The 27,357-nt window shown below is 37.6% G+C and overlaps 1 protein-coding gene across 1 annotated transcript; it reads right to left on the bottom strand.

The window, feature by feature from the left end:
• Positions 1-429: 429 nt before the first annotated feature.
• Positions 430-27,307, bottom strand: LOC115920526. Its single transcript, XM_030976389.1, has 2 exons — positions 27,063-27,307; positions 430-1,354 (listed from the first exon to the last, which is right to left on the bottom strand). The coding sequence occupies exons 1-2, from the start codon at positions 27,305-27,307 to the stop codon at positions 430-432; spliced, it is 1,170 nt and encodes a 389-aa protein (XP_030832249.1).
• Between the last annotated feature and the right edge of the window lie 50 nt (positions 27,308-27,357).

The following is a 27,357-nucleotide window of genomic DNA, read 5'->3' on the forward strand; positions in this document are numbered from 1 at the left end:
AAAGAGAAGGTTGAGTTCTGTTTTCGGACTGCAAATGCCTTCAAAGTGCATGGTTATTGCTCCTATTCCTATCTATGACATTTATAGTGCTCTTTTAGAACCTAAAATTGCTATGAAGTTAATTTTAAACCCCAAAATGTGTGAAATTTGGCCAAAACGATCATACCAATTCAGCTCCACTTTCAAAAAAAAAATGGTGACTGTTAATTAATTATTTAATTAAAAATAACAATACATGAGCCGGCTAATTGTGGGTAATATAAGCAACACGAAAATGCCAACCATAAAGCCAACATCGGCATTGGCTGAAATACGACGTAAAAGGCATCATTTCATTTTTTTTAACGTTTTTTTCAAATTTTTCAAAATATCTAATATTTGTGGTGGTCGTTCGTTCGTTCGTGCAAAGAATATCAGGGAGTACATCATCTAGATAGGAAGATCCTTATTGAGCCAACAGATCGTCTCATCATCGAGCTCACGAAGTCCGGAAGCGCCGTGGGGGGATTTGTAGATCGGACAATCATCAATGACATGATCCATAGTTTGGATCTCTCCACAGGCGCAGTTTGGTGATGATTCGGCTCCAATTTTATGTAGGAAATATTGTGTGCGGCCAACTCCAGTTCTGACACGGTTTAGGTTGACCCAGGCTTTTCTTGGGAGGTCGCTGCCACTTGGTTTTGCACAGGGCTTTGGGATGAACTCCTTCAGGTTGGTAGTGGACGAATTCCACTGGTCTGACCAGCGTTTTGTTATCCAAGTGGCTAAGGTGGAGGGGGGGTTCTCAGGCCGCAGCTCAGCAGCCTGTGTTGCAAAGTGTCTTCTAGGGAGACGCTGTCCTTCAAAGGCAGAGGGGGCAGGAACAAGGCATTTATCTCTGTCATGCTTTTGGGCAAGCTTAGCATACTGCGCATCTCGTCTGAGCTGAGCTGGTGGTATGCCAGATAATATTGGCAGGTTGCTGACTGGTGTTGCAGTGAGTGTTCCGCTGATTAGTCTCATAGCGTCATTGAGGACAACATCAACCTTGTGTACATGGGTGCTGTGGCTCCATGCAGGTGCAGCATACTCGGCAGTGGAGAAGGCAAGAGCTAGAGAGGAGGTGCGAAGGGTGGTGAAATTAGCTCCCCATCCGGTCCCTGCAAGCTTCTTTAGGAGAGACACTCTGGCTTGGGTCTTTTGGGCTGTGGCTTTGGCATGCTCGTGGAAGGTGAGGCTTCGGTCAAGAGTGACACCTAGGTACTTTGGTGTTGAGACGAAGTTCAGCCTAGACCCATCTAGTGAGATATTCAGCTCTCGGTTGGCGCATCGGTTAGCCAGGTGGAAGACGGAGGATACAGTCTTTGGTATGCTTATCTTGTGGTGGTACACAAGTATTAGAAATCGTTATACTTCAGCAGCCTCTGAACCGATTTTGATCAAACAAAGATGATTTTGTCATTTAAATATGTTCTTTCAAATTTGACACTCAGTTTTTCATTATCTCACAAAAAAATTATTTTGTGTAGCGCCCTCTGCAACAGAACTCAACTATCCCTTTAATGAGGCAGGCATCGACGGCGCTTGTCTTGCAACCGTGAAGGGAGCACTCTAAGTAGGCATTTATATAAAAGATGCAGTGGTATTCAAACAGCATGATGTTTACATTTGTGGATGTAGCAATGGAATATCAATGGCATCGATGCAGATAAAGGCAGTGATTTTAGTGATACGAGCAGAAACGAGAAGAGACACTCGGCGCATGCTGTAATCAATCAATATTTCAAAGATGTCATAATCATTTTCGGGATGCACAGAGAGCGAACGTTACGCGTAATACAATATAAATGCCTATGAAATCCCACTATCTGAATGATGCATTATGTACCTCATCAATGATGGAGTACTAGTATTTTTGCATGTATATCAAAATGTACTATTTTATAAAGACTTTGCAGTTTGTGCATGACAAATTTATATTTTATTATAATACTACAACATACAAATTTAGAACCAGAGCTTCAAGTATGAAGCTTTTAAACAGCAACAATACATGGGCTGAGGATGATTTGCACCCCTACATTTACATGTACATGTATGGTTACTCTGAAAATGCGCACTTTAAATATTAATTCCTGTCAATTGTTTGAAATGCATATTTACATAGAACCTGAATAATTGGCGTTGGAAATGGCCCTCACAATTCCTATTGTCCATATTTCACCCTGGTTCAGATGAAACCCTGATTACAGCTACACATGTATAGTAGCTTCATTCAGTCGTTTTATACAAAGATATTTTATATTTGTGGCATTTGTTGATAGCTGACTGGGCTACTCTGTGTAAAGAGGTGAATTAAATAAATGAATTTAAAATCCAAAATGTGTCATAGTTATCCCCTGCTAAAATGATTGTTTTGCTATTGGTCCACAGACTTGGAAATTGAATAATTTAAAGGACCAACCTACAGTATGTGGATTTAAGTAACTTAATAGTTATTTATACTACCTAATATTAGCCTTACTGTTTCAGCTAGAATTAAGGAATAAAGGGAAGAGAAAGAAATTCTGCAATTTCTTTATTGTCCTGTTGGTATTATGACATACCTGTACATATGTACATGTACATGTTGTACATTCCAAAGGACTTACTCCTAAAGTGATAGGAAGTTGATATAAATAATTCCATTTCCAATAAAAAATTAGCCAATATATGATTTGAACAACGATTATGGAAAATAAATTTCATTTATATAACAAATCTTGAGATTCTCAGATTTCCTATTTGTCATGGTGATGCAATCCGTGACAAGCTCCTTCCCTTAATTTAAACAAGAACCATCGCTGGGATGGAAACTTGATGCAAATGATTCCATTTCCATGGTCATCATCTACTCCCCGTCTTGTCAGAGATGGATGTTCTCCATCTTGGGTTGCCTAGCAACGGGCCGTTCTTGATTTGCCAAGAGTGTCAGGTCGACATGGGATTTGTTGTGATGGGATCCGTTGTGATGGGATCGTGCAACTTCCAGTTCATTAATACGATTAACAGTGTGGCACTCTCATATACAGTGTGAGTCAAAAAAGGAAAACAGTGACAGTGCATGTACAAGCACCAATATAAAAACCAAATGAAATTGAGAAATTATATTTTATAACAGCATGATGGTTGATCATCAGGGCCAGGGTACCAATTTGTTTTCCGTCTAAGGGCCTGAAATTTCACAGATATAAGGGTCCGTCCTGAAAGTTGGGGCAATTTTTGTGACATACCAGAAGTGAGAAACTATATGTCTTCAATCAACTGTAACAAAGTTTGCTCAAATTGAGTTTTGCATAAAAAGCATAGCCAACTATATTCAGAAGTACTCAAGCTTCATGGTGAATAAATATTATGGACACAAATTTTATGTAATGTAATATCAATATGGTATCCATGTAACGCTGGTAAAAACAGAAATGTGTGTCAAGCAAAGATTTTGAAGAAAAGCAACTGAAACAGAAACAATTCTGACAGGGCACTATTTTCAACAGATACATGTAATTAGGTGGTCTGTTGTCAACAGACCACCTATTGTTTTCGTCAGAATTTTCTTTCTTTATTTATTTATTTATTATTTATTTTTATTTTCCGCACTTTTTTGTGTAGAGGATAACTCAAGATCAGTTTGGTCAATTTCTTTCAATTTTGGCACAGTCATAGGACATTGTCATAAGACGTAACAGTAACATTTTCAAGGTCACCAAGTCTTCATGACGTCATCCAGGCGCCATTTTGTGTTTTTTTTGGTACTTTTTACTCAGGATCATATCTTCATAACGGAATGGCATTTCCTATTCATATTTTAAGGTCAATATCCGTCCGGTCAATTTCAGGTGAAAAAAAGCGCGCGCATGAGTACGTCCGCGCGTAAGCGCGCGCGCAAAAAATAAAAATGCTCAAAATCGTCTCAAATTAATTTTGCATACGTTTCAGGCCATTTTAAGCATTTTGCAAAAAAAACGCGCACACGCGCATGGGCGCGTGTTTTCGCGTGTCCTGGCATTTAGCAACATAAAATCGCCAAATTTTCTCCGTCATCATATTTGAATCATTTTGCCAAGCATTTTGATACATTGTTCACCCGTTTCTGCCCATTAATAACGGAATGAGCGTCCGTTTAAGATAATGTCCGTGCGTGCGAGCTATTGTAATACATAGCATATATGGGCAAAAACATGCCATTTTAAAAATCGAAATAGCTCTTCAGATAGTCCGTCGACCCCCAATTTTTATATCATGGTTGGAGAAAACATGAGTTGGAGATATGATTTCATACCACCCTGACTCGTTCAAAGTGAAACAAAGTCATCATATTGGCATCTAAACTCAAACAAATGTATTTTGTTGATGACGTCATTTTTGTCTTTGTTTATTTGAGATTATCTCACTTATCTATGATCGATTTTCTTCCAGATTTTGATATGTTGTAGCTGAGATAATTCTCTATCAAAATTTTGCCATTTATTTTCATTTAGATGACTTCATTATAGTGAAATATTCGATTAATGGCGACAATGCATAATTTGTCATATTTGCGTGTTATGTCTATAGGTCACTTTTTTCAAAATATGAATCTGCATGACAATATGTTTTGACCAGTATCTCGGTTGTTATTCAACAGTTTCCTTCCAAATTTTAGTATGTTGTAGCTGAGACTATATGTTATCTAATTTACCCCTCATTTTTTCGATAAGATGTCAGGATCATGCTCATGATCATCAATATCATTAACATTATCATTATCATCGTCATCATCGTCATCACCATTACTATCAAGATCATCATCATCATCATCATTGTTTACATGTCTATATAACTTGTCCCATTCTCAAATCTATCATAAGACTTAGACAGACCACCTTATTCGTCTTCGTGACGAATTAAATTCTAGTTTCATCTTCCATTTGTAGTAGAAGATCTCATACCTAGGTTACATGGACACTGTCATATTTTTTGTCCCAACTTAATGGAATGACCCACAAAGGCAGAAAATGAAGTGAGCGTTCAAACGGAGCAAGGGCAGTGAATAGACCTTGATGGTGGTATCCAGGGGTACAGCTAGTGCCCCTGGGAGCTCCTGGGTTTGGGCTTTTCTGAACCAAGTGGAGATGTTGTGGTACAGTGGTCATTCACTTGCCTCTTGATCCAAGGGTTGAGGGTTCAAATACGAACCTGGCGTTAATGTCCTTTGGCAAGACATTAATCAAACGAACATGTGCGTTATATATGAAGCCGCCACCACCACTGATTATTGCACTAAATGTTTTAATGCATTGCGTACTGCGTTTTATAATTTGATAGCTTGTTCACCCGAATTGCGATCCTTCATGGTGCGACACTGGTCACTTGCACGTCAAAATCACCTTTTTCCTATGTTTGAGAATTGAGGTGAATGGTGTTCAGCAGGACAAACTTTCAATACATGTGAACGCATTCAATGGGAATAAAGACTATTCAACCGTACCTTTGGCCGACCATCCATTTCAACCAAACAGTGGAAACAGGCATTTTTTTTACATTAATTATTATTATTGCAAGGTGCCTTATTGCCTATCATCTCTTTGTACCGTTAACAATGATATTTGGGCATGAACAATAATAATAATAACTAGACTTTAATTCGTCACTTAGACGAATTAGGTGATACGTATGATAATGGTTTACATAACGAATAATGCATTACACGATATATTATTTTGTAAAATGCTTCTCCCATTTATATGCTTCTCCCATTATGATCTTTTCATATGTCAAGATTAAATTGTGTCTCCTTGATCATCATGGAACTAGGGAAGATAGATTGAAACAATATATGACCTTTGACCCTGTGCAGTAACCAGTTACACATTTGACTCTAATTTACATCATGAAGAACACCTTTTGACGATTTTATCATATTCAAAGAAATGAAAATGTAATTGATAAAAAAGAGCTTATGCCTGAATAATAAAAATAAATAGTGTATGACGTCACGATGTCCCGGCGTAAGTGAAAAGTCAAAATAAATGTGAGAATACATTAGCGATCATTTTGAGATGTCGACGTGAGATTCACTAGTTGCTTGAAAATAAAATCTTTAAATATCGGATGGATATATACTGTCACTGTATAAGGAATGTGGATTAGAGGTATATTGATCCGTCAGTCTTTCTTGAAGGCTTGTCAATTAAAGGAATACAAAGATTTGAATGTATTTCGCTCAAGAAATTACATACAGCATTGCCAGTAAATTTCACAGGATCAATGTTAAAATCTCCCATTATATAAACCTGTTTATGTTCAGTAAAACATTTTTAAAGACAGGGATGAAATCATTGATATTTGATTGGGGTTTCCTATATATGACACCTACAATAATATTCTTATGTCTCGGCAAATTGCTTTCAATAAACAGTGATTCATAGTTGTATGATGGGTATAATATAAATATATCATTGCATATTTCATATTCGAAATTGTCAGCGACCAATAGACCAACACCTCTACTCTTTTTTTTTTTACTTGGCGATTAAAATGTATAAATGAATGACCAGACACATTGAATAATAGTGGCGTACTATCATTAACCCAAGTTTCTATACATAAGTAAAGATAAAATTGGATAAAGCATTACAATGTATGTTTAAACTACGCAAATTAAAATGTAAAATACTAAAATGATAGTTAGTGTTACTGAATTCAGTCGTAAAATCCTCATCAATATAATATTTACAGTTCAGAAACCTACTGAAATGAAACTCATATTCTTTTTCGGATAAATAGTTTAAATCATTGATATCAGTATAAGTATCTGTAGTATTACTACCAAATAATGAATGAAGTTCGTCATTATTCAAGTCTTGAATAGGAAATGAACAATGAGAACAGAGTGGGTTATTAATGTAGCCGAATGCTCATGTTCTCTATAACGCTCATTTTATGTATTTTATTACCAGAGAAAAAAAGATGTCAGTCAGTCACTCAATAGTATCTGAGAGTAAAGTCTAGAAAGTAAAAGGGTTTCCTTACATAATTTCAATACGAGGACACTGCTAACGTTTAAGTTTCACAAATAGGACATACGTGACATATTCATCATTTCAACATTCAACTGAAAATTGGGATATGATCTCATCATCTGATCAAAAAACTAAAAGCACCGTTTTTATAGCCCATGGTCTCAGCTATAACATACCCCAATTTGGGAGAAAACAGAGCACACATAAGATAGATAGTGCTCATAGATGAATGCCATGCAGATTCATGATGTGAACGAAATTCACCTTCCATAGACATAACACGCAAATGACGAAAATTCTGACATGTGGCCTTTAATTGAATTTTGTACTATGATGACCTCATTAAAATGAAACTTAGTGAAAAGTGATCTTGTAGAGAATTGCCTTATCTACAACATATCGACATTTCAAAGAGAATCGATGAATATTGAGAGAAATACACTACATTTTCCATAAATACAATGACGTCATAATATGCAATTTTGTATTTTTGACTTCCAAGGCCATTATGATGACGTTAAGATGTACTTAATGGCCAAATGAGATATGAAATCATACCTCCGACTCATACTCTATCTAAATATGAAAAAAAAATGGGCAATCCCTATTCATCCCAATGGACTTTTTATAGGCATGTTTTTGCCCATATATGCAATGTATTACAAAAATCGCGCGTACGGACGGTTATCTTGAACGGACGCTCATTCCGTTTTTAATAGTGATAAAGAGCTAAACATGGTATCAAATTTTCCGGAAAAATATGAGGAATATTCGGTCAAAAGCTTTTGCGGAGAAATTATTTTTCGTTCGGCCGTGACGAACGAAAACGTCCAAAAATGCGTGTTTTGCATGATTTTTTATGAAATGCTTATAATGGCCTGAAACGTATGCAAAAAAAATTTAAGACGATTTTGAGCAATTTAAAATTTTACGCGCGCATTAACGCGCGCGCCTACGCGTACGCGCATTTTTGCGCGCATTTATTGACCTCAAATTGACCCGACGGATATTGATCTTATTCATGATAAATATGAATGAAAAATAACTTTCCGTTATGAAGATATGATCACTAGTTGATTTTCACAAAATGGCGCCTGGATGACGTCACGATAACTTTGAGTCTTTGAAAAGTCACGCAGTTCTAAGTTAGACTAAGATCTATCATCATTGAAAGATTCATGACAATGGCTTTATTCAGTCTTGAGATATCCTGCGAACAAATTCGAGGAAGAATAAAAAGAAATAATAATAATAATAATAATAAAGAAAATCTTGACGAAATCAAAAGGTGATACGTAGACTTCGTTACGTATCACCTAATAATAATAATAATGGTGGCTTCTTATATAGCGCACATGTCCGTCATGTTGTGACGCTCCTGGCGCTGCCCTGATTATTACCCTGGCTTTAGCAAGGCAGCCACTGCGGCGCTCTAGCATTTCAAGGAATTAATTCCTGCCAGGTACCCATTTACATCACCTGGGTTGAGTGTGGCAAATGTAGATCAATGTCTTGCCAGAGGACATTAGTGCCGCGGCGAGACTCGAACTGCGGACCTTAAGATCGACAGTCCGTCGACGTGTCCACTCGACCACGACACATCTACTATGTGTTCCCTTTCTTTTTTTTTTACTCACATTATAACGAGCCCCAAGAAGGCAATGAAGACATGACCTAGCATCCCTTGTGATCTTGACAGGATGAGAGCACATCATCATTCCACTCAGAAAAGACGAGATGGGCTTGATAAGCTTAGAAAGGTCTTACAGGCAATCAAACGAAGGAAGTTCTTCTCCTTTAATTACCTTAGATACCCATTCAGGATTATCTACCTTTATCAATCTATCATGACATTTGGTGAAATGTGTTTTCAAAGAGGTTAGTAATTATTTGAAGTCCCCCCCCCCTTTTTTTTGTTTACACATTGCACCATTTCAAGCTGTGTGCATGAATAAAAATACAATTTAACTAGCATGTAATAATATACTACAGTGTAGGACTACAAGCAGGTGTTCACTGAAATCTATTATTCATTTTTCTGTTAAAAGCGAGAAGGGCTGTGAAAAGGTAGGATTTATAATCATTTTTTATTCACCAAAGACAAAACCAAGAAATCAGTGACTTAACACCATAATGGCTACCAGCATGTGATAGACATGTACATTTACATATATTCCTTTCATATTGTCTATTGAGAGATGGAGAAGCGGGAGACTGGTAAATAGCGTTAATGCCTTTTTGGCAATCAAAAGACAATATATATATTCCTTTATAGTCACATTCATTTACATTCATTTACAACAGGTTTTCTCCACGACGTCCTCATTACACCCAACATTCCATCACATTCCCTGCGCATCTCCTTAGTTCTGCTACAGGTTTATTTAGTTGTTTACCATTCTTGAGCAATAGATGAAGTATCCATACATTATGACGTCTACTCTTGGCAATCTGTCTTCTCTCTTATTAATGATATTGCATTATGCCTCTTCCGCAACTCAGATAATTCTCCTGATAAAGCGCTTAAACTGGTGTATTATGAATATCACTGAAACAAACCAAGTGTGTTTCACATCAGGAGTGGGTGCATTTACAACAAAGAAAATATGAAATAAATGCACGAACAGGGTGAATAGGGTATTTTTGTAAGGTTGACAAGTCCTTGAGGATTAGGAATGTGACGCACCTTCTAAAAAGCTTTCACTTCTCATCTCAACTCAGTGTATTAGACGAGAGAAATAAACCATCGTGCAGTATATTTAAAGGCTCACTGCACTACTTGTAGCTACTTGCGCCCTCTATATAACAACCAAAGCCTAATCGGTGACCATTGGTCCCCCATGATCCTCTTTTTCTTATGTTAACTGAGAGCTGAGTTGATGAGATAACCACCTGTCCAGTGACCTTGCAGAGCGCTCTAATCCCTCCTGTAAACTATGGCAGATAAGCTTTAAAGAAAAGAGAAATCTCATATCTGTGATCCACGTCATGACTTGCATAACCAAACTTGACCTACATGTATCTATATCAAACTAATAGGAATACAGCCATATTTAAAAACTGGCAACAATTGAATATGAATTTTTTTAATGGCCCCAAGCCCCATGGAGGTGTAGTGTAATGGACTCGTTTGCTAATATTATGCATAAAGTTTCTATTGAAAACTAAAACGCTTGTCAGAGACTTTTGCTGGTAAAGTTCTGGACTTGCTCATAAGTTTAATCATAAAGTTTAATAACCCTGCATAACTCAAAGTTGCAAAAGTCAAATCTTCCTTATTAAAAGTAAAATAAATATATTTTGAAAAAACAATACAAAACATGTTCATATACACTTCCTAAGTCTAACCTTGCAAAAGTCAAACCATTTTTTTGCAGTCCAAACAGATTTGACCTCTGAATAGTTACCTAACTGTATATTGTCTCACTGAATTCCACATCTACTATAGATAATCACCTGAGGGAAAATGTTGACTTGCCAAAAGAAATAAGTCTGGTCTTTTCCGCAAGCAATGATCCCTACATCCCCCAGTATCAAACAGTTTGAACATTATTGCCATTTTGGAAAGTTGAAGTGTAAGAAATTGGAGGCTGTTTGTCTGGACATCTCTGTGAAAGAATCCTCTTAAAGATCTTCTATCTTCTTTGAAATGGGCATTAACATGCAATGCCTACAAACAAGATAAATGTACATGAAGAACAAACTGCATGGGGCATCTTAAACCCCTTCTACACCAGTAAGTTTACTGAAATTTATCACAAATGAACTTTCAGAAGTCAAATTTGGGCCCATGATTCCATTGCTACATTTAGCTTCACATATCTTTGATGACAATAAAAACAAAATAACAAATACCTGATTGAAAAAGAATGCTACTTCATGTTCAAACTGTCAGCAGAGAATTAATTTAAATGCTTGGGCAGGATTTGGCGCCCATGGCATTGGACCTCAGACACACCTGAGTGATCTAAAGACTATATGGGTAATAACAGATGGAATTGTAGCATGCAGACAAGTGACAGACTTTGTAATGTAGGATTTGGTGCATATGGCATGAAAAGGGTTAAGAAACAGTCAATGCACCTGAATGAACCAAGAACTCTATTGGTTAACAGATGGATCGCATGCATGCAGACAGGTGAACACTGCATTATGTCGGGGCACCATATTAAAATGGAAGCCAGACACAGAGTCAACAGTCCCCGAGATGGATCCCCCCCCCCCCCATCCTTCACAGGGGAAAAAAAACCTTCTCAGGAGCATCCCGGGGGGATAATTATTCCAACGTCATCTCATGCAATTTTCATGAAATCTTTTTATTTCCTCATGGTTTCCCAACGAAAAAGTGAAGGCATGCAGCATCTGAATTTGTAAAGGCACAAGATGAAAGTTTGATCACATGGTTTACGCTTTGATGATTTCTCTACCCTCCGAATGCCATTAGGGGGTTGAGACCTGTCAGAGAGGCTCCAGGGCATTTTCAACAGCTTCCTTTAAGAAGCCTGTCTACACTATTCTGTGATCCACAACACTCTCTGGAATCTCAGGTGATAGATGACAAAGGTTTTTCTCAATTACTAGAATTCTCTTGTCAAGATTTTTGTGTCTTCTAAATTTGAATAAAAAACAAACAAAAGAGTACAAAACGAATGTAAATCCCTGGTTGTGATCACATAAAAGTTGTATATTATCATGCTTTCCTAATTTCCAGTCAACTTCTGTCTTCAATTACATGTACATTGTACAATCAAGCTCAATCATGCTCAACCAGGTGAAAGGGAAATTGAATACTTGGATCAAAAGTGTACATACTATTCAATACTTTTGAAAGAAAACTTTTGAAAGAACAAGTTAAAGATAGAAAAATAAGCAGTAATGTTGAACAAATTTAAGACCAATAGCAAAGAAAACTGTGGTTTTTATAGAAGAAGAAGCAGTACATTAATCTACTCATATCTCAATGCCATTAGCTTATCAATCAATGTAATATATATATATTAGATAATAAAATAGACAAATCACATGAGATCAAATATATGTAAAATAAAAATTATATTTCAGTGCAATATAAAAAGAAAAAAACACACCTTAAAACCAATGAAAGTTTTAATGAAATTATTCAAGTGGACAGAACTACATGAAGATGTACAATGTACATGTACGTAGTTGATAGCTTTGCTGTCATGGTAATCTAGCAGACCGCAATCTTGAAACCTAAAAAGAGAGGATTATTTCAGGTTTCATGGATCAAATATTCAATATATTGGTAAATCAATGCAATATAAAGAAGAAAAAAACACCCCTTAAAACCAATGCAAGTTTTAATGAAATTATTCACGTGCCAAAAGCAATGCAGTTAAAATCTTTGTTGTCATGGCAATCTAGGAGATGATTAAACGTGGAGAAGAACAGATTGTTTCAGGTTTAATCCTTCCCCGAGTGTGTAAAAATGGCCCAAGTCAATATGTCCCAGTTCGCAGCTTATCCATAAATGCATATAAGGGGAGAAGCGCACTCCCGAGACTTGCTGGGGGCAATTCCACTTCAGGTGGGAGTCAGCAAAAGGCCTGTCCTCATCAGCTCAAGATTGCTATTTTCAGCTATTTTCACTAATAGCTTTCGCTATTTTCAGACTCGGGATATTATCCCGATGCTCAAATCCGCGTCTTCACCACACCGATACGCTCATCACAAACTAGCTCAAAAAATAATTTCGAGATTGATGCATGCGCATTTCAGAGACCGACTGTACGACCCCGCGCTGTAAAACGTAAACAAGTACCGGCTGTGCATGCATGCAGCGCATGTGCTACAAGCTACAAACACGGAAAACCTGAAATCATTGTGCATGATGGGATCGGGATACTTGGCTCCGTACTTCAGTGAAGACGGGGGCACACTATCCCACTATTTAGGAAATAGCGGGATATTTTGCAAACTAGTTGCTAATTCGGGTTGATGAAGACGAAAATTAACTAGATAATTTGCGATCAGAATAGTTCAAATATTGGGATATTTGGCAATCTTGAGCTGATGGAGACAGTCCTAAAGAGATTCAATCCTAATGAACGTGTGCGCGGCGGCAGGCGGGTTCTGATGAGAGTGGGATCAGCTGGGCTTATCTCTCTGGCTTAGGACACCAATCAGACTAGTAGAGGACTTGCCATTAGTCGAGCGCAAGGGACGAGAGGGATGAAGCGAGCTTGGTGCTAGGAAATAGGAATCATCCAGTTTCATGTTCAACCTCTAGCAGTTCAGTGTCTCCTTATAGTGATGTTTTTGCATCATCTTTTGATCCAGAAAGAGCAAAAAAAGCACAGGAATTTTTGTATTCTCTTTCCAATGCAGTTCGTTGTGCCATTCTTGAATAAGGGCAATTCATAATTAATCATTAAAGTCTCTAAAATGGCAACACAGTGTTAAATATAAAATCACTATTTTCAAAGAGGACTTCTCATTTTCTAGACTCTCCCTGATTTCCAGGACACACTTGAATAGCTAGAAACCCTACCGACAAAACGTTTTTCTCCTGCTTTCACTGAATACTACATGTACATCAAAACAATTTCCATTACCCTTGTTAGTTTGATATGCCCCTGATGCTTCCTATAATTGAATAAAAAAAGTGCTGTTGCTTTTAAAGTTTTTTTTTTAGATATATACGAAAAATACATGACAGTTTAAGAATCGCTACATGTACATGTATATTACATATTGGTATGTGAAACATGTTCATTTGGAACTGTTCATGTTTCAGGGGGAGTAAAACAAAGTGCAATCTGGTCCGATGATCAAACGATTGTCAGTTCTCGGCTAATCCTTGGAATTTCCATCATGTACCAGCACGTACGTGTCCTCCCACGCTCTCGCTCTCCCTCTCCTGCTTCTCTCTATCTCTTTCTACTTTTTGTTCTCTCTCTCTCTCTCTGTCTCTCTCCTCTCTCCTTCTTCTTCCCTTCTCTCTCTCTCTCTTTTTATTTTTCTTTCTCTCTTTCTCTCTCTCTCACTCTAAGAGCCCACTCAAGACGGAGACGCTCGGCAGCTAAGCAGCTTTTGCGCAACCATCTTCGATTTCCTTGCGAGGCCCATTTGCGTTGATCACTTTGTTCTACCGTCACGTCTTCCTTCCCTGACCATGGCAGGGACATGCACTGAATGAATATTGAATGGAATAGGTAAAGATGAGACATTCCGTCACAATTAAATACATGATTGTCCTCTGTAACTCTGGATTCTCTGAATCAAAGTACAAGTGCACTTCACATGATGGCCTCTTTCTCTCCCCGCCCCCTTCCTCCTCTCTCTTTCTCTTTCTACCCTCTATCTCTCTCTCTTTTATTATCTAGCTCTATATCCCTTCTCTGTCTCTCTCTCTCTATCTCCCCTTGTCTCTGTCTCCCCCTCTCCCATCCCCCTTCTCTCTCTCCTGCTCTCTCTTTTCCCCCTCTATCTCTCTTTAAAAAAAAAAAATCTATGTATAGCTCTCTCTCCCTCCTCTGTCTGTCTCTCTCCATCTCCCCTTTTCTCTGTGTCTCTGTCTCCCCCCTCTCCCTCTTTCTCTCTCTTTTCCCCCTCTATCTCTCTTTAAAAAAAATGTATTTGTAGCTCTCTCTCTCCCTCTCCCTCTCCCTCTCCCTAAATCTGTCTCTCTCTCTCTTTTCCTGCTCTCTCCTAACCTTGAAAAAGAGACAGACTGAGCAAATAAAGGAGAAAGAATAACTTTGCGGTAGAGATCAAGCATTTACATATAGGTACTTGTACTTTGCTTTGGCCCTTGAAGTTGTAGCATGCTTATTAGACACTCAATCTGGTGCAAATATGTACTGCTGCACATTCATGTACACAATCTTGTCATAAAAAGAAGATCAGCTTTCTTCTTGGCCACATATCAAAATTTTCTATACAATGTACACACTTTTTGTAAACTGTAAACAAAATAATTGTCACCAGCTGGTTGTTATACATGTGAAATGTAGTGCAACGTGTTCATATACAATGTACTGTACGTGGTAAAGGGAATTGTAATAAATGTGGGGAAATACCTTGCAATGCCATAACATTGTCTGTTAGGAGCCAAACAGGCTTTAACTCATAGAATTTTACACATAATTTTACACATGTGTTTAAAAAAAAGGGAATTGTAAATTCTGCTGGTTATGTATGCGCAGTGTATACAATGGATCATGGTTGAAATCATTAACACTACTCAAGGAATTATCACATTGCAAGAACACTTCACTTCTGGATAAACTAGCTCATCTGCTTTCAGGCAAGTGATATGACCTGATTAACAACTGGTGGTCAGCGATCTGCTACAGGGTCATCTCCCCCATATCTAAATGTAGAGTGGTCATTTATCTACTGAAGATGTTGAGATGTTACATTACATGTATACTGTACAATGATCTTTATGGTTACCATTGACCAGACGTTTGCTCTAATAAAAACTGGTCTGGGGCTTACATGTATGTCATCAAATATGCAGGGTTAGGGTCACAATTTGGGTATGAGCTTATCCTGAGATGCATGGCCCTATATGTTTTCAGTGTCTGTGATATGGTGTAAAAATGAAGCCCTAAACAAATTACGCTTCAAAATGATCGTGAAGTGCCTCAAAAACGTGAAAATCTTTGAGTGACCGGTTTTATCATACTCATTTTCCCCAATAGACTGTAGTGTTATAAAAAAAACATTTGGAAAATGGTTTTTGAAATTTCGATTTCCAATCATAAATATCTTGATAATCAGACAGGCAATCAGCTTGTAAAAGTCATGGGATTCGATCCTGACTGACCTACAGTAAAGGTTTATAATTATGATTGCAGCATGAGCTAAACCCAGGATTTTATTTAGAATCTGAGGCAAAAATACCCAATCCCTCTAAGGTTAGGGTTAGTTAAAATGTTTAGTTTGGCATCCAAGTTAGAAAGTTTGTCAGTGAAAAGTACTGACCAAGGAGTTACTGTCACCTATACATGTACATGCATGCCCCGGAATCAACAATTGATAAATAGCTTTCATTACATTACCGAGCAAGACTTTATCAGGTTTGATTACCTCTATATTTTTGGTGACATTTGTTTGTCAAAACTCTCAAAAAAATCCTAAAACAAATTATTCAACACATTTATAAATGCTCCTAATAACTTCAAAGATTTAAAAAATCATGGAGGATCTCAGCATTCTTGATTGGTTTGCTATTATATAATCAAAGATTTGTAAACAAATTCTACGGAGACCTTTTGGATCTCTCATTGACCCTGTAGAACTAAAGTGTAAAGAATTCCCTCCTTTGGGGTTAAACATTCTAAGAATTGGAGCGGTTATGGAGTACCCTGTCTTGAGGGACAGCAAGGGACCGACCGACCGTATCACTTCTACTGTCAACTTGAGGGCGAAACTAATTATCCAACTTGGGGATTGCTACTGCCATGCAGCGACAGTTGTGTCTATAGTGCGGCGTCAGGAGGTGTCAAGATGAACTGCTTTTCCACTCTGACATGCTCTGGCCAAACTTGCTCCGCAATCGATTTCCTACATCACCCGTAACCCTGTAACCCTTACTCTTACCCTAAATCTAACCTAAACCCCTATTGCAACCCTAACTCCATTCCAAAGCTTTGGCGAAATAAAGCCTGGAGCAATTGCTGCCGGGAAAATGTCAGATCTCCCTTTGTATTCTGGTGTTGTAATATATCCAGCTACAGCATGTTCAGCGTGGGCTCCACACTAAAATTGTAAGAATAAATTTGAACCTGGACATGGGAATATCACACTAGGAAAAGCTTTAAAATGTTTTCCAATTCTAAGAAAAGAGTGAACAGTGCACACCCTCTCAAATACCACTCACAAATTCATCTCTTCTCAAATTTGTGGACAGTAAACTTGAGAACCTTCTCACACATTCTCAAATATAAATAGCAACCAAACCAACGGCGCATAGCGAATTGTAATGAGATACACGCAAAATTGTTCCCAAGAGTTGCATGAAGAAACAAATCTTGGACACTCAAGTATATCAAATTTCAAGAAAATTTTGGACTTGTTGGTGAATGGTGCAGTTTTCAAAGTAATTTTCATGATGGGGCGCAAAGGAAAACGGCCCTCACTTGCCAATGTCACAAACATGTTTAATTCAATACCATTACCAGGTTCTGCATTTTCCAGACACATCAATTTCTGTAACTTATCCATGAATTTTCAATGACCCTTTCCTTTGCTTTGCAAAATCATATCAAAATCTGGAAACTACTTACACAAGTATACATTATGTACAACACCTCCAGCCTGGTGATTTTTTTCCATAATATTCCTATGCTTGATGTTGATTTTATCATGGTTTTTCAACAACTTTTCTATGTTTGGGGCAACTTTTTTATGTACATGTACATACATGTATGGGGAAAATTTTCTTCTATATTTTCACAACTTACAGTAATCCACGAGTTTCCAAAGTTTTTTTTAACTGAAGAAACCCTCAGTACGGGTCAAACTCGAAATCTTGCCTCTCATTAACAATATTTGGTGACCGACATATACAGAAAGAAATGAGTTATGGAGAAAGTATCGAGTCTTGTTCATCTCACCCAATCTAAAATCATGATTAAAATATTGAAATCTAATCCTGTAAAAAGCTGCCCAGGGTCCTAGGATATTGCGTCTCTAACCTATCGTAAAACGGTATCTCGCCTGCATGAAGTATATTGAGAATGAAGAAACTGACAGCTCGATCCGAGCCAAGAACTTGTGTCGAAATTAATTTGTGGGTGCAAATTGAAATTGGATGCGGCCAAGAAACTTGCATACATGTACGTGGCATCTTTTTTAATTCACCTGAAATTTCATGTCAGTGATTTGAAGTGGTTGAAGTGATCGAGAGGAGAGGAGGGTGGGGAGAGGAGGGTGGGGGGGGGGGGGGGCAGTGAGCCTAAAGAGGGGTTAGAGACAGATTTCTAGACAGGTATCCAACTCTTTGAAGAGGACGAAACATGTACTGCAAAGTGCAACTCACATCTTGCTTTGAATGCTGTCTGTTAAGTACTGCTGGGTGGCTAGTGGCAGGGAATAATTTTCCTGGTATCGCATCGCAATTTGCTATGCATTTTTGCATGACTGCTATACAAAATATCTTTTGTGTAGCAGTTTTCTTCCATAGAAATGTACAGAATTTCATTTGAAATATTTATCCATCGGCTGAAATTGCTAATCAAAAAATTTGAGGAAAATTATTCCCTGCTAGTGGCTAGACAATTTACTGATTTATTGATAAGTACATGTACATGTACTATTCGATTCATTCATTTGATATTTGTAATTACCGGTAAAGAACTTCCAAGAAGTCACATATTTAAAATGTGCTTATGGCCATATGGTTATTTACATATAAATCAATATCAAATGTATGTGTCCCTGATATCAGACCTGTAAAATGTTTATGCACAAGAATCATAAATGAGAAAAGATGTAGTACATGTAGGTGCACATGATAAAATCATTTCAGACAGCCAAGTCAATAAAAGCAGAAGTTTACTTGTGTATCTTGTCCCAATAAGAGTATTCATTGACAGGCTAATAGTCCTACCTTAACATGGTTACATGTATTTTCATCTCATCAAATGAGACCCTGAAAAGCATCAAGTCTGTATCAAAACTATAAGAGTTAATGTCCTTCTGGCTTTCAAAAAGAAAACCTGCATCAGTGGAGTTTTACACTTTCAATGAAGGTCCAGCCAAATAGCCCAAAGGTACATCTGCAATCAAGAAAGCAAGTACAGTGAGGGCCACAAACACAATGTGTAATTACATGTACGCAAATATCTCGTTTAGCAAGTAGCTGTTAATCAGACACCTTCAAATACAGAATTTTGTTTTTCTTTGCAACAAATATTACTTTTATCAAAAAGGAAGTATTTTGTATCTACAAAATGTGTAAATCTGTACATCAAATGTCTATGAACATCCTTGCCACAGCTGGCACAAGAAAGAACATTACATTCCACTTTCCAAATTGCCACAAAGAGGAAATATCTACCAAACTTTAAAGATAAAGACCAGTTCTGTTCATGCGATTGCATTGTGAAAGAAACGTTGTGGAATCGATCAGAAAAGGTTGATCCCCTAGCATATAAGTCTTGGTGTGTACTGTAAGGGTCTGGAATCATCAAAATGATAAGAAATTTGGCCCAGTCTTCGTAAAGTTACAATCACTGTACACAGAAAGATGTATATGGGACTACGCACACGTGCACGACACATGCATATTATCTATTTGGTCCCAATAGATTAACTAATTTACCAAATACTGTATAAGTGTATATCTATTAGTAGGCGGTTTCCCGGCAAAATGTTTATCATCATGTATTAGTCAAAACATATTCTTTCGCATGATTGGTAATAAGAGCTTCCATTTCATTTTTTGAGAGGAGGGTGTTTCCAAAACTGGTCTTTAGCTTTAAAACATGGGAAAATCCCGTTCTTCTACCTCACTTCCCTCTTTCTACAAAAGACCTCTCTCTGGAGAACACACTGTTCCCCTCTCCACACTTCCGACAAGAGAAAACATCCTGCTCCTCTGCACATGTTCTATACTCTTTTTCATTGTAAAGAGAGGCAGACATTACAGGCCTGTCTTGATCAGCTCGAGTTTGCCAAATAACACGCTATTTTCACTATCCCAATAAGAAATGGTCTATCAAGTTTAACTGAAATTTAGGAGTAGTCTTGCAAAGCTCTGTTGTCTGTCATTAACATCTTCAATGACTTTTTGTAATGTAAACTTGCCCTCTGGGAAAGTATGTGAGTGTGAGGGTGTGTGTGTGTGTGTGTGCGGGTGCGTGTTTATGGGTGCATGAGTGCATGCCTGTTTTGTAGTTTTAAGATGATATTATATATTATATTGTTGCTTTAACTCTTTAATTTTTCAGAAATAACAATAAAAACAGAAGAAAAAAAAAGAAAAAAAAAGTTAATTTGCGTCTTTATCAGCTCGCAGTTGCTATTAGCGGGATATTTGGTCAAGAAAATATCCTGATAAATCTTGGTCCTGTTTCCAAAGTTTCCCGCTATCTGGAAAATTTGCTACCGTAAGAGCTACAGTCTGTGATGAGTGTGGTGAAGACGCAATTTCGAGCTTCGGGATAATATCCTGAGTATGAAAATAGCGGGTGATTTGGCAAACTCAAGCTGATGAGGACAGGCCTTACATGTATGTTCCTCTTAACTCAGTCCTGTTGGGGGTGGGTGGCAAACATTGCCTGTCATATCAAGAGTCATTGAATGTCACTTTGTCTGCAAAGGTCTATCGATTCTTTGCCAGAATACCTTGACAAACTCTTTGACATTCCAGACGGGACACACTTGTTCAGCGAATCTGTATGCATGACTTGCAATGATGTGAGAATGTCATGGAAATCAGGAGGTGGGTACTGCAATTGAAGCATACTTAAAACACATGCTGTACATACAGAACATCTTAGTCCCACACACTCACATTGATTCTGCATTCTCTGTACATAATGTATAGGTAGGTTTACACAGCAGTCTATTAACTTTAGGTCATGGTTTTTAAACTTTGAAGCTTTCTCTTTATTTCTTTGTACATGTACATGTACTGTAGGTAGGTTTACACTGCAGTCTATTAACTACAACTGTAAGGTTTAGGTCATGGTTTTAAATTTTGAAGCTATCTTGTAGTAAGTTATCTCATGGTTACATAATTTTAACTTTCCTTGAAGTTACAAACCATTAAGGTTTAGCACAATGACTACGAGCAGATGGGGGTCCTTAATTGAAGTTATGTACGTATGGATGCAAGCTTTTAATTAAAATAAATGCTTTCCCGGCTTGTAGTTTAAATCTTAAAAAACTCATAGTTTTGGGCCCCATGCAAAGCCTCGTTGTTGTTATTGGAACGTTGTTTACAATTTCGATGTTGCACAAACTTAAATCATAAAAATTAGACCATCCCGGGTGAACATAGCTTGTGTTTTAGTTCATATGCAGCCCTTGAAAGTCTGAAGGCTGTGGCTTTTCTCTTCTTTAACCGGCCTGTCAGCTTGTCTATGCATGGGATGGCTTCGGCCCTCAGGGGATGGCAGTTGTAACAGTTGCCTTGAAATTTGATTATACAATGAAGGGCCCTACGAACAACCTCAAGTTCAACCCAAAACTAGCACAACCTGAAAATGCATAAAATACAAACATGTGTACATGCACTGAATTCAAGATTGGTATTTTACTTCAAATCTAATGTTTATATGTAAGGGCATTCATTCATATAAAGGTGTATTCTGGAAAGTTTACCATCAGTCTGTACGACCAACTGTTTGTATGTACTGTATATGTTTAAAAAAGTGTAATGTTAGTTTTTGAAATAGATTATTTGACATCCAATAACTGCTTTGCTTGTTATTCCTCAATTGTTTTTTAATCGTCAAATAAAATGGAGCTACATTTATGTAATACATAAAAATTATATGTTTCCTTCAGGCACCTTCAGATACCTGCAAAAGTCAGCATTGGGATGATTTCCTTTGAATACCGGCACAATTGACAAAGGATGAACCAACTAACAACTGAATCAATTCAACAACAAAAAAATAAATGCTGCACCAATATTTTATAAATGAGCTTCCATAATCTACCTCAGAATACTCCTCTTCCTTCTCCTCCTTCTCCTCTTTCTTCTTGTAATCTTCAAAGGGCAATGCAGCATATCACTACGAGTTGATCAGCAGGTTCCAAGTTTTGGCTTAAAGGTAAAGACCAGTTTTGGAAACGCACCCCTCTAAAAAAATGAAATGGAAGCTCTTACAAATGTATTATCAATCATGTGAAAGAATATGTGATGATACAAATTTTGCTGAGAAATCGCCTACTAATTGATATATTTGGTGAATTATTATATCTGTTTGGACTTGATAGATATAACGCACGTGTCGTGCACATATGCGTAGTCCCAAATACATCTTTCTGTGTACAGTGCTTGTAACTTTACCAAGACTGGGCCAAATTTCTTATCATTTTGATGATTCGAGAACCTTGCAGTACACACTAATATTTTATGCTACATGTAGATGATTAACCTTTTCTGATCGATTCCACGTTTCTTTTACAATGCGATCGCATGACCATAACTGGTCTTTATCTTTAACCAAGGAGTTGGGCCATGTCAAATTCAATGCAAGGGAACTCATCACCCCTCTGACAAAAATGTAAATGGTACAATGTGCATCACAGGTTAAGTAAATCACCAACTACTTGTACATGTATGTTAATCTCCATGTACTGTGTGCCTCAGAGTTGATCGGCAGGGTGCAAGTTTTGGCTCAACCAAGGAGTTGGGCCATGTCAACTCCGATGCAAGGGAAACCCATCAGCCTCTATTGTGAGCTCCATCTAACCAGGTCACTAGGTCACGTTTCGGCCGGAACGTGATCAACAAAACAGGTTTGTGAGGAATAGAAAGAAGCCCTGGGAAATGAGTGGAGATGTACTACCATGGTGTACAATACATGCTGGATTATACATGTACATTGATTGATAAAATATGACATTTGTAAGAAAAGCTTGTGATCTTATGTCAATTCTTGAATAAAAATGTCATTATTTATGTGCACAGAATATATATGAACATGAATTCATGTTCGTTCCACCTCCTCCACATAATGAAAATGTCAAGTATTAAATGGAGGAGGCATTACTTTGCCATTTTATACGTTTGCAGCACAATTTATATTTACATAACATTTTTAGGATGCAATCTTACACTAGATAAATGTGATGCAATTTGTTTACAGGTGCACATGCTGAGTATTCTAGCAATCATACACACATTATATCACAGCACCTGTGTGTGTGCCTGTGTGTGAAAACTAAAAAGTCATGTGTATTAAACAGACACTTTTCATATCAAAACTCCAAAATGCTGAACATACCTGTACATGTACTTGTACACAAATTGTGACTCAACCAGAACATGTCCAGCTGTCACCATCAGATGCACGTTTTATGATCATTAGTCAGAATACCACGGGGGATGCACCCATCCAAGGACAGGAATGGTAACTTCGTACTCAATAAAGTAACAGAACAATAGGCCTGTCCTCATCAGCTCCAGTTTGCCAAATACTTATCGCAATCGATAATTAACCAGTTAATTTGCGTCGTCATTAGCCTGCAGTTGCAATTAGCAGGATATTTGGTCGGGACAATATCCCAGAAATCTTGGTCTTGTTTCCAAAATATCCCGCTATTTGGGAAATAGCGGGCTAATTTGCACTCGTCCGAGCTACATGTAGTTTGTGATGAGCGGAATTTCGAGCTTTGGGATGATATCCAACCCCAGTCTGAAAATAGCAGGTTATTTGGCAAACTCAAGCTGATGAAAACAGGCCTAATGTGACTTTGAACGTTGTTGCAAAAATGCGAAGCCAACCATTTAAAAGTGTGATCATTAGCCATCTATCAGGACATACATGTAGACATCACTAAAGGTTTCATTTACATGTACCTTGTATTTCTGTATTAGGCTGTTAATTCACAAGGAGGGTAGACCTACATGTACATGTACATGTATGTACAATGTTCACAACATGAACACATTGTACAAACTACCGGTATATGTCTGGCTTGATGGAAGAATTTGTTTACCATTACAAATCTAAAAATAACAAGATAAAATTTGTTTCAGATCCACTCAAAATACATGTACATGTCTGATTGTTTTCAATTTTTGTGTGTGAATGTCACATCCACTTGCCTTAACTTTTGTGTGGATTTATTAATTGTTGTTCAGTCAATTCCAAATATTGACAAACTGCTTGAAACCACAGACATGGCAAATAGACGCACAGTACATGTACCTTGCACAGTATACTAGTGCAGCATAGATTTAGGGTAGGACTATATATGTCTACATGTACATTTTTTTTTTTTTGTGTGTGTAACATTTTTTAGTTTTAAAGTTTGTTGATATTTCTAATCCGATGGGCAATAATCTTATCATCATCTAATAAACATGTACAGGTGTATGTACAAATACAATTGATGTGCATGGCATGTTTATAGTGGCTCTTAGTTATTTGATAATAATAATAATGGTGGCTTCTTATATAGCCCACATGACCGGCATGTTGTGACGATCCTGGCACTGCCCGATTATTACCCTGGCTTTAGCAAGGCGGCCATTTAGGTACTCTGGCATTTCAAGGAATTAATTCCTGCCAGGTTTTATTCCAAAGCACATGTTCAGTAGTAGTAGTAGTAGTAATAACAACTAGAAATGATATTTCAAAATAGTAAAAATGTACATGCACATACATGTAGCAGACCATTTGGCAGATCATATGAAGTTTAGAAATCCAGTGAAAGTCTTGCAGGATTTTCTGTTGAAAGTCCATAGTAATTACCGAAACTCAAAGACAACAGCAAAACGCTTAAACATTTTAGTGCTCTTAACTGTAATAACCCGATTTACTGTTGGGCTAGATGCTTCTTGTGAAGTTTGGGGAGGAGTTTGGACAAAGATTTTGAGCGCCTAGGCACCTGTTGTCCCCTTCATATTACAGGTTATGTTTCAAAGGCATACCGGTATACACATTACACACTGTGCAGAAATGATTAATTGGTCTGTGCCTGGGAGGGGAAGGGAAGGGATCGTTTAGTCATCCTTAATGGTTGTCAATGTACAGGTGTATATATGATTCATTAATTGCTCATACAGTACATGCAAACTCTTGCAGATTAGTAAAGAGTTAAACACACACATCCTTTGCATTCACAAACTTAAATTATTCCTGTGTTGATGTAGCACACACAAAACTAATATTTGCCTATGTCACAAGAGGGCAGTAGAACATTCAATCAATTTAAATAGAACTACTGTATCCAGGTCTTATGAGTACATGTGTTTTAAAGGACTTTAATAAACAGAGAGGAACTTTAAAAGTAAAAAAAGAAATTGAGTTTATGAGAGATTCCCTTCTCTCTTTTAAAATTCAATTTAGGGATGCAGGTCAATGAGGTCATGAAAGCTGACAGAATCATATGAAAGCCAATAGAAATGACAACATATCATTTTGAACAGAAGCACATGTACTATATAAAGTTTAGTGGCATACATGTAGTGTACATATTTACATTAATCCAGAATCTGGCTGATTCGATTTGTAATAATCTCCACCACCACGTGGTGATTTCCCCTATATGTTCTTGCTGGAAGCTGAAAATGGCATGATCCCCAAATTTCTATGCTAGACTGGGCAAACCATTGCTGCATACATGTTGTGGATTTGTGAATTTTAATCCATTTGAAATCTTGCTATACATGTACAACTTACTGAGAAGGAAAATGGTTGTTTTATACTTGGACCCTTTACTAGTCTATATTTGGGTTCCATCAATCATTTTTTAAAGGTAAATAACTCCAAGCCCCTGCCCTTTAGGTTCAATGTTCATTGGTCATTATTGATCAATCCAGCAATTCACCATTGACTTCAAAATGGCCATAGACAATTAGTCTAATCATCATCACATGCATGCTAAACCTAAAAAGAATCATCAGTATTTAGGACTGCAAAAATTATTACTAATTTACAAAGGTAAGTTGGCTGTTGAACCAAATATTATGGGTTAGAATCCAACCCAGGCTGCGTTTTGTGCTGAAATGCCCCTCCCCTGTTATATACACTGTAGACGCAGGTTACATGTAGGTTAAAGTGGAAAACACACAATCCCTTGGATAGGATGTTAAATGGAAGCCCCATGAAGAGGCAAATCTCTACCTTTTCACATTAAGAACCCACTGCATGCCACTATTCATATAAGAGTAGGCAGAAACCCCAGTGTAGTGGTGCCCCTGCACACCCCCAATCAGTTATGTTGCAAGGAGAGACCAATAGATCACAGCAATTAAGTCTGTCAGCACATGTGACACAAAAATGTTTAATAATAATTCTGGGTAAACAGCATTTTCAGTCCTATAACTCTCTTTATCTGTTGCAACAGATGTCCAGTTCTGAGTTTCTGACCCAATGATACCTCAAACACCAATGACAAACTTTGAAGAATAACAATCTTATTTTACGGCATGATGCTCCATACTTGAGTCTGCTTAATGCGTACACTATAAATTTCACAATTCTGATATAACAAAACATGCAACAACTAAATTTCAATCAACAAGAAGACTTCGAACTTCGAGGTGTAACTGCCTAGAAAATAGAGGAAGGGCAATTGTAAAAGAAAATTAGGCAACTCTTGGCATTTATTCAGAGTTCAATATCTAAACTTTGAATCTGCAAGCAAACTTAATAGATGTTAAGTGCATATCTTACTTAAGGACAAGGTGTCAGCGTTAAGGCTGCATGCTATTTTCTCTGGAAGATAATAATCATAATTATTGGCATTTCTATAGCGCCGTCTATCTAGAAATTCTATTTTGAGGTGCATTAATTATTACCCCATTGCCATTACAGCGTTCCAGCGTTTTAAGGAATTAATTCCTGCCAGGTACCCATTCACCTCACCTGGGTCAAGTGTGGCAAATGAAGATTAATGTCTTGCCAAAGGACATTAGTACCATATCGGGGATCGAACCACGACCTTTGACTTGCAAGTCAAGTGCTTAAACCACTCAAATACAACACTTCTATCGGTATCTTGAAACAAGAATCTAAACAAAATTTGTCTCATTACTCAACATTGACATAGTCTAGCCATAATCTAGATACACTCTAGGTCTAGATCTAGGTCTATATATTCTGCAAAGACAGTGTAGAATATTAGTTATCACACTGTATCTAGATCTATATTCTCGACGCATTTTAAGAGGATTTTACGTTCAATATCAACACGGATTACACGAATGAACATGGAACATTGCTCACAATGTTAGTATGTTTAGAAGTTCAATGCAGTCCCATTCATCCATTTCTATGTCTACAACATTTTCACACACAGTCACAGCTCATCTTTCATAATAAGGAAACAATAAATTAGAAACTTTATATATTCATAAATTGTGAAAATAGGATTGCTTACACTTCTAAGATCCGGTCGCCCTTCATGATACCGGCTCGCTCGGCTGCCCCGCCTTCTAACACTGCGCTGACATGTTGGAGAGGAGCGTAGAGTTCGCCATTGATAGATTTCAGCTGGCCACCTTCGCTGACTTGGCCCCGTACATTGAAGCCAAATCCCGTCTCGCTTTTGCAGATGGTGACAACACGAGGTGTGTTGTAAATATCCGAAGCCTTGGGGCTGTCTGACGGCTCGTCATCAGCCATGATAACTTCCAAGAGTTTCGTCTAGGAAATCAAAATCAAAACAAGACACC

This window comes from Strongylocentrotus purpuratus, unplaced genomic scaffold, assembly GCF_000002235.5.
Source record: "Strongylocentrotus purpuratus isolate Spur 01 unplaced genomic scaffold, Spur_5.0 spur5_scaffold_9, whole genome shotgun sequence".
In the NCBI taxonomy this organism is placed as follows: Eukaryota; Metazoa; Echinodermata; class Echinoidea; order Camarodonta; family Strongylocentrotidae; genus Strongylocentrotus; species Strongylocentrotus purpuratus.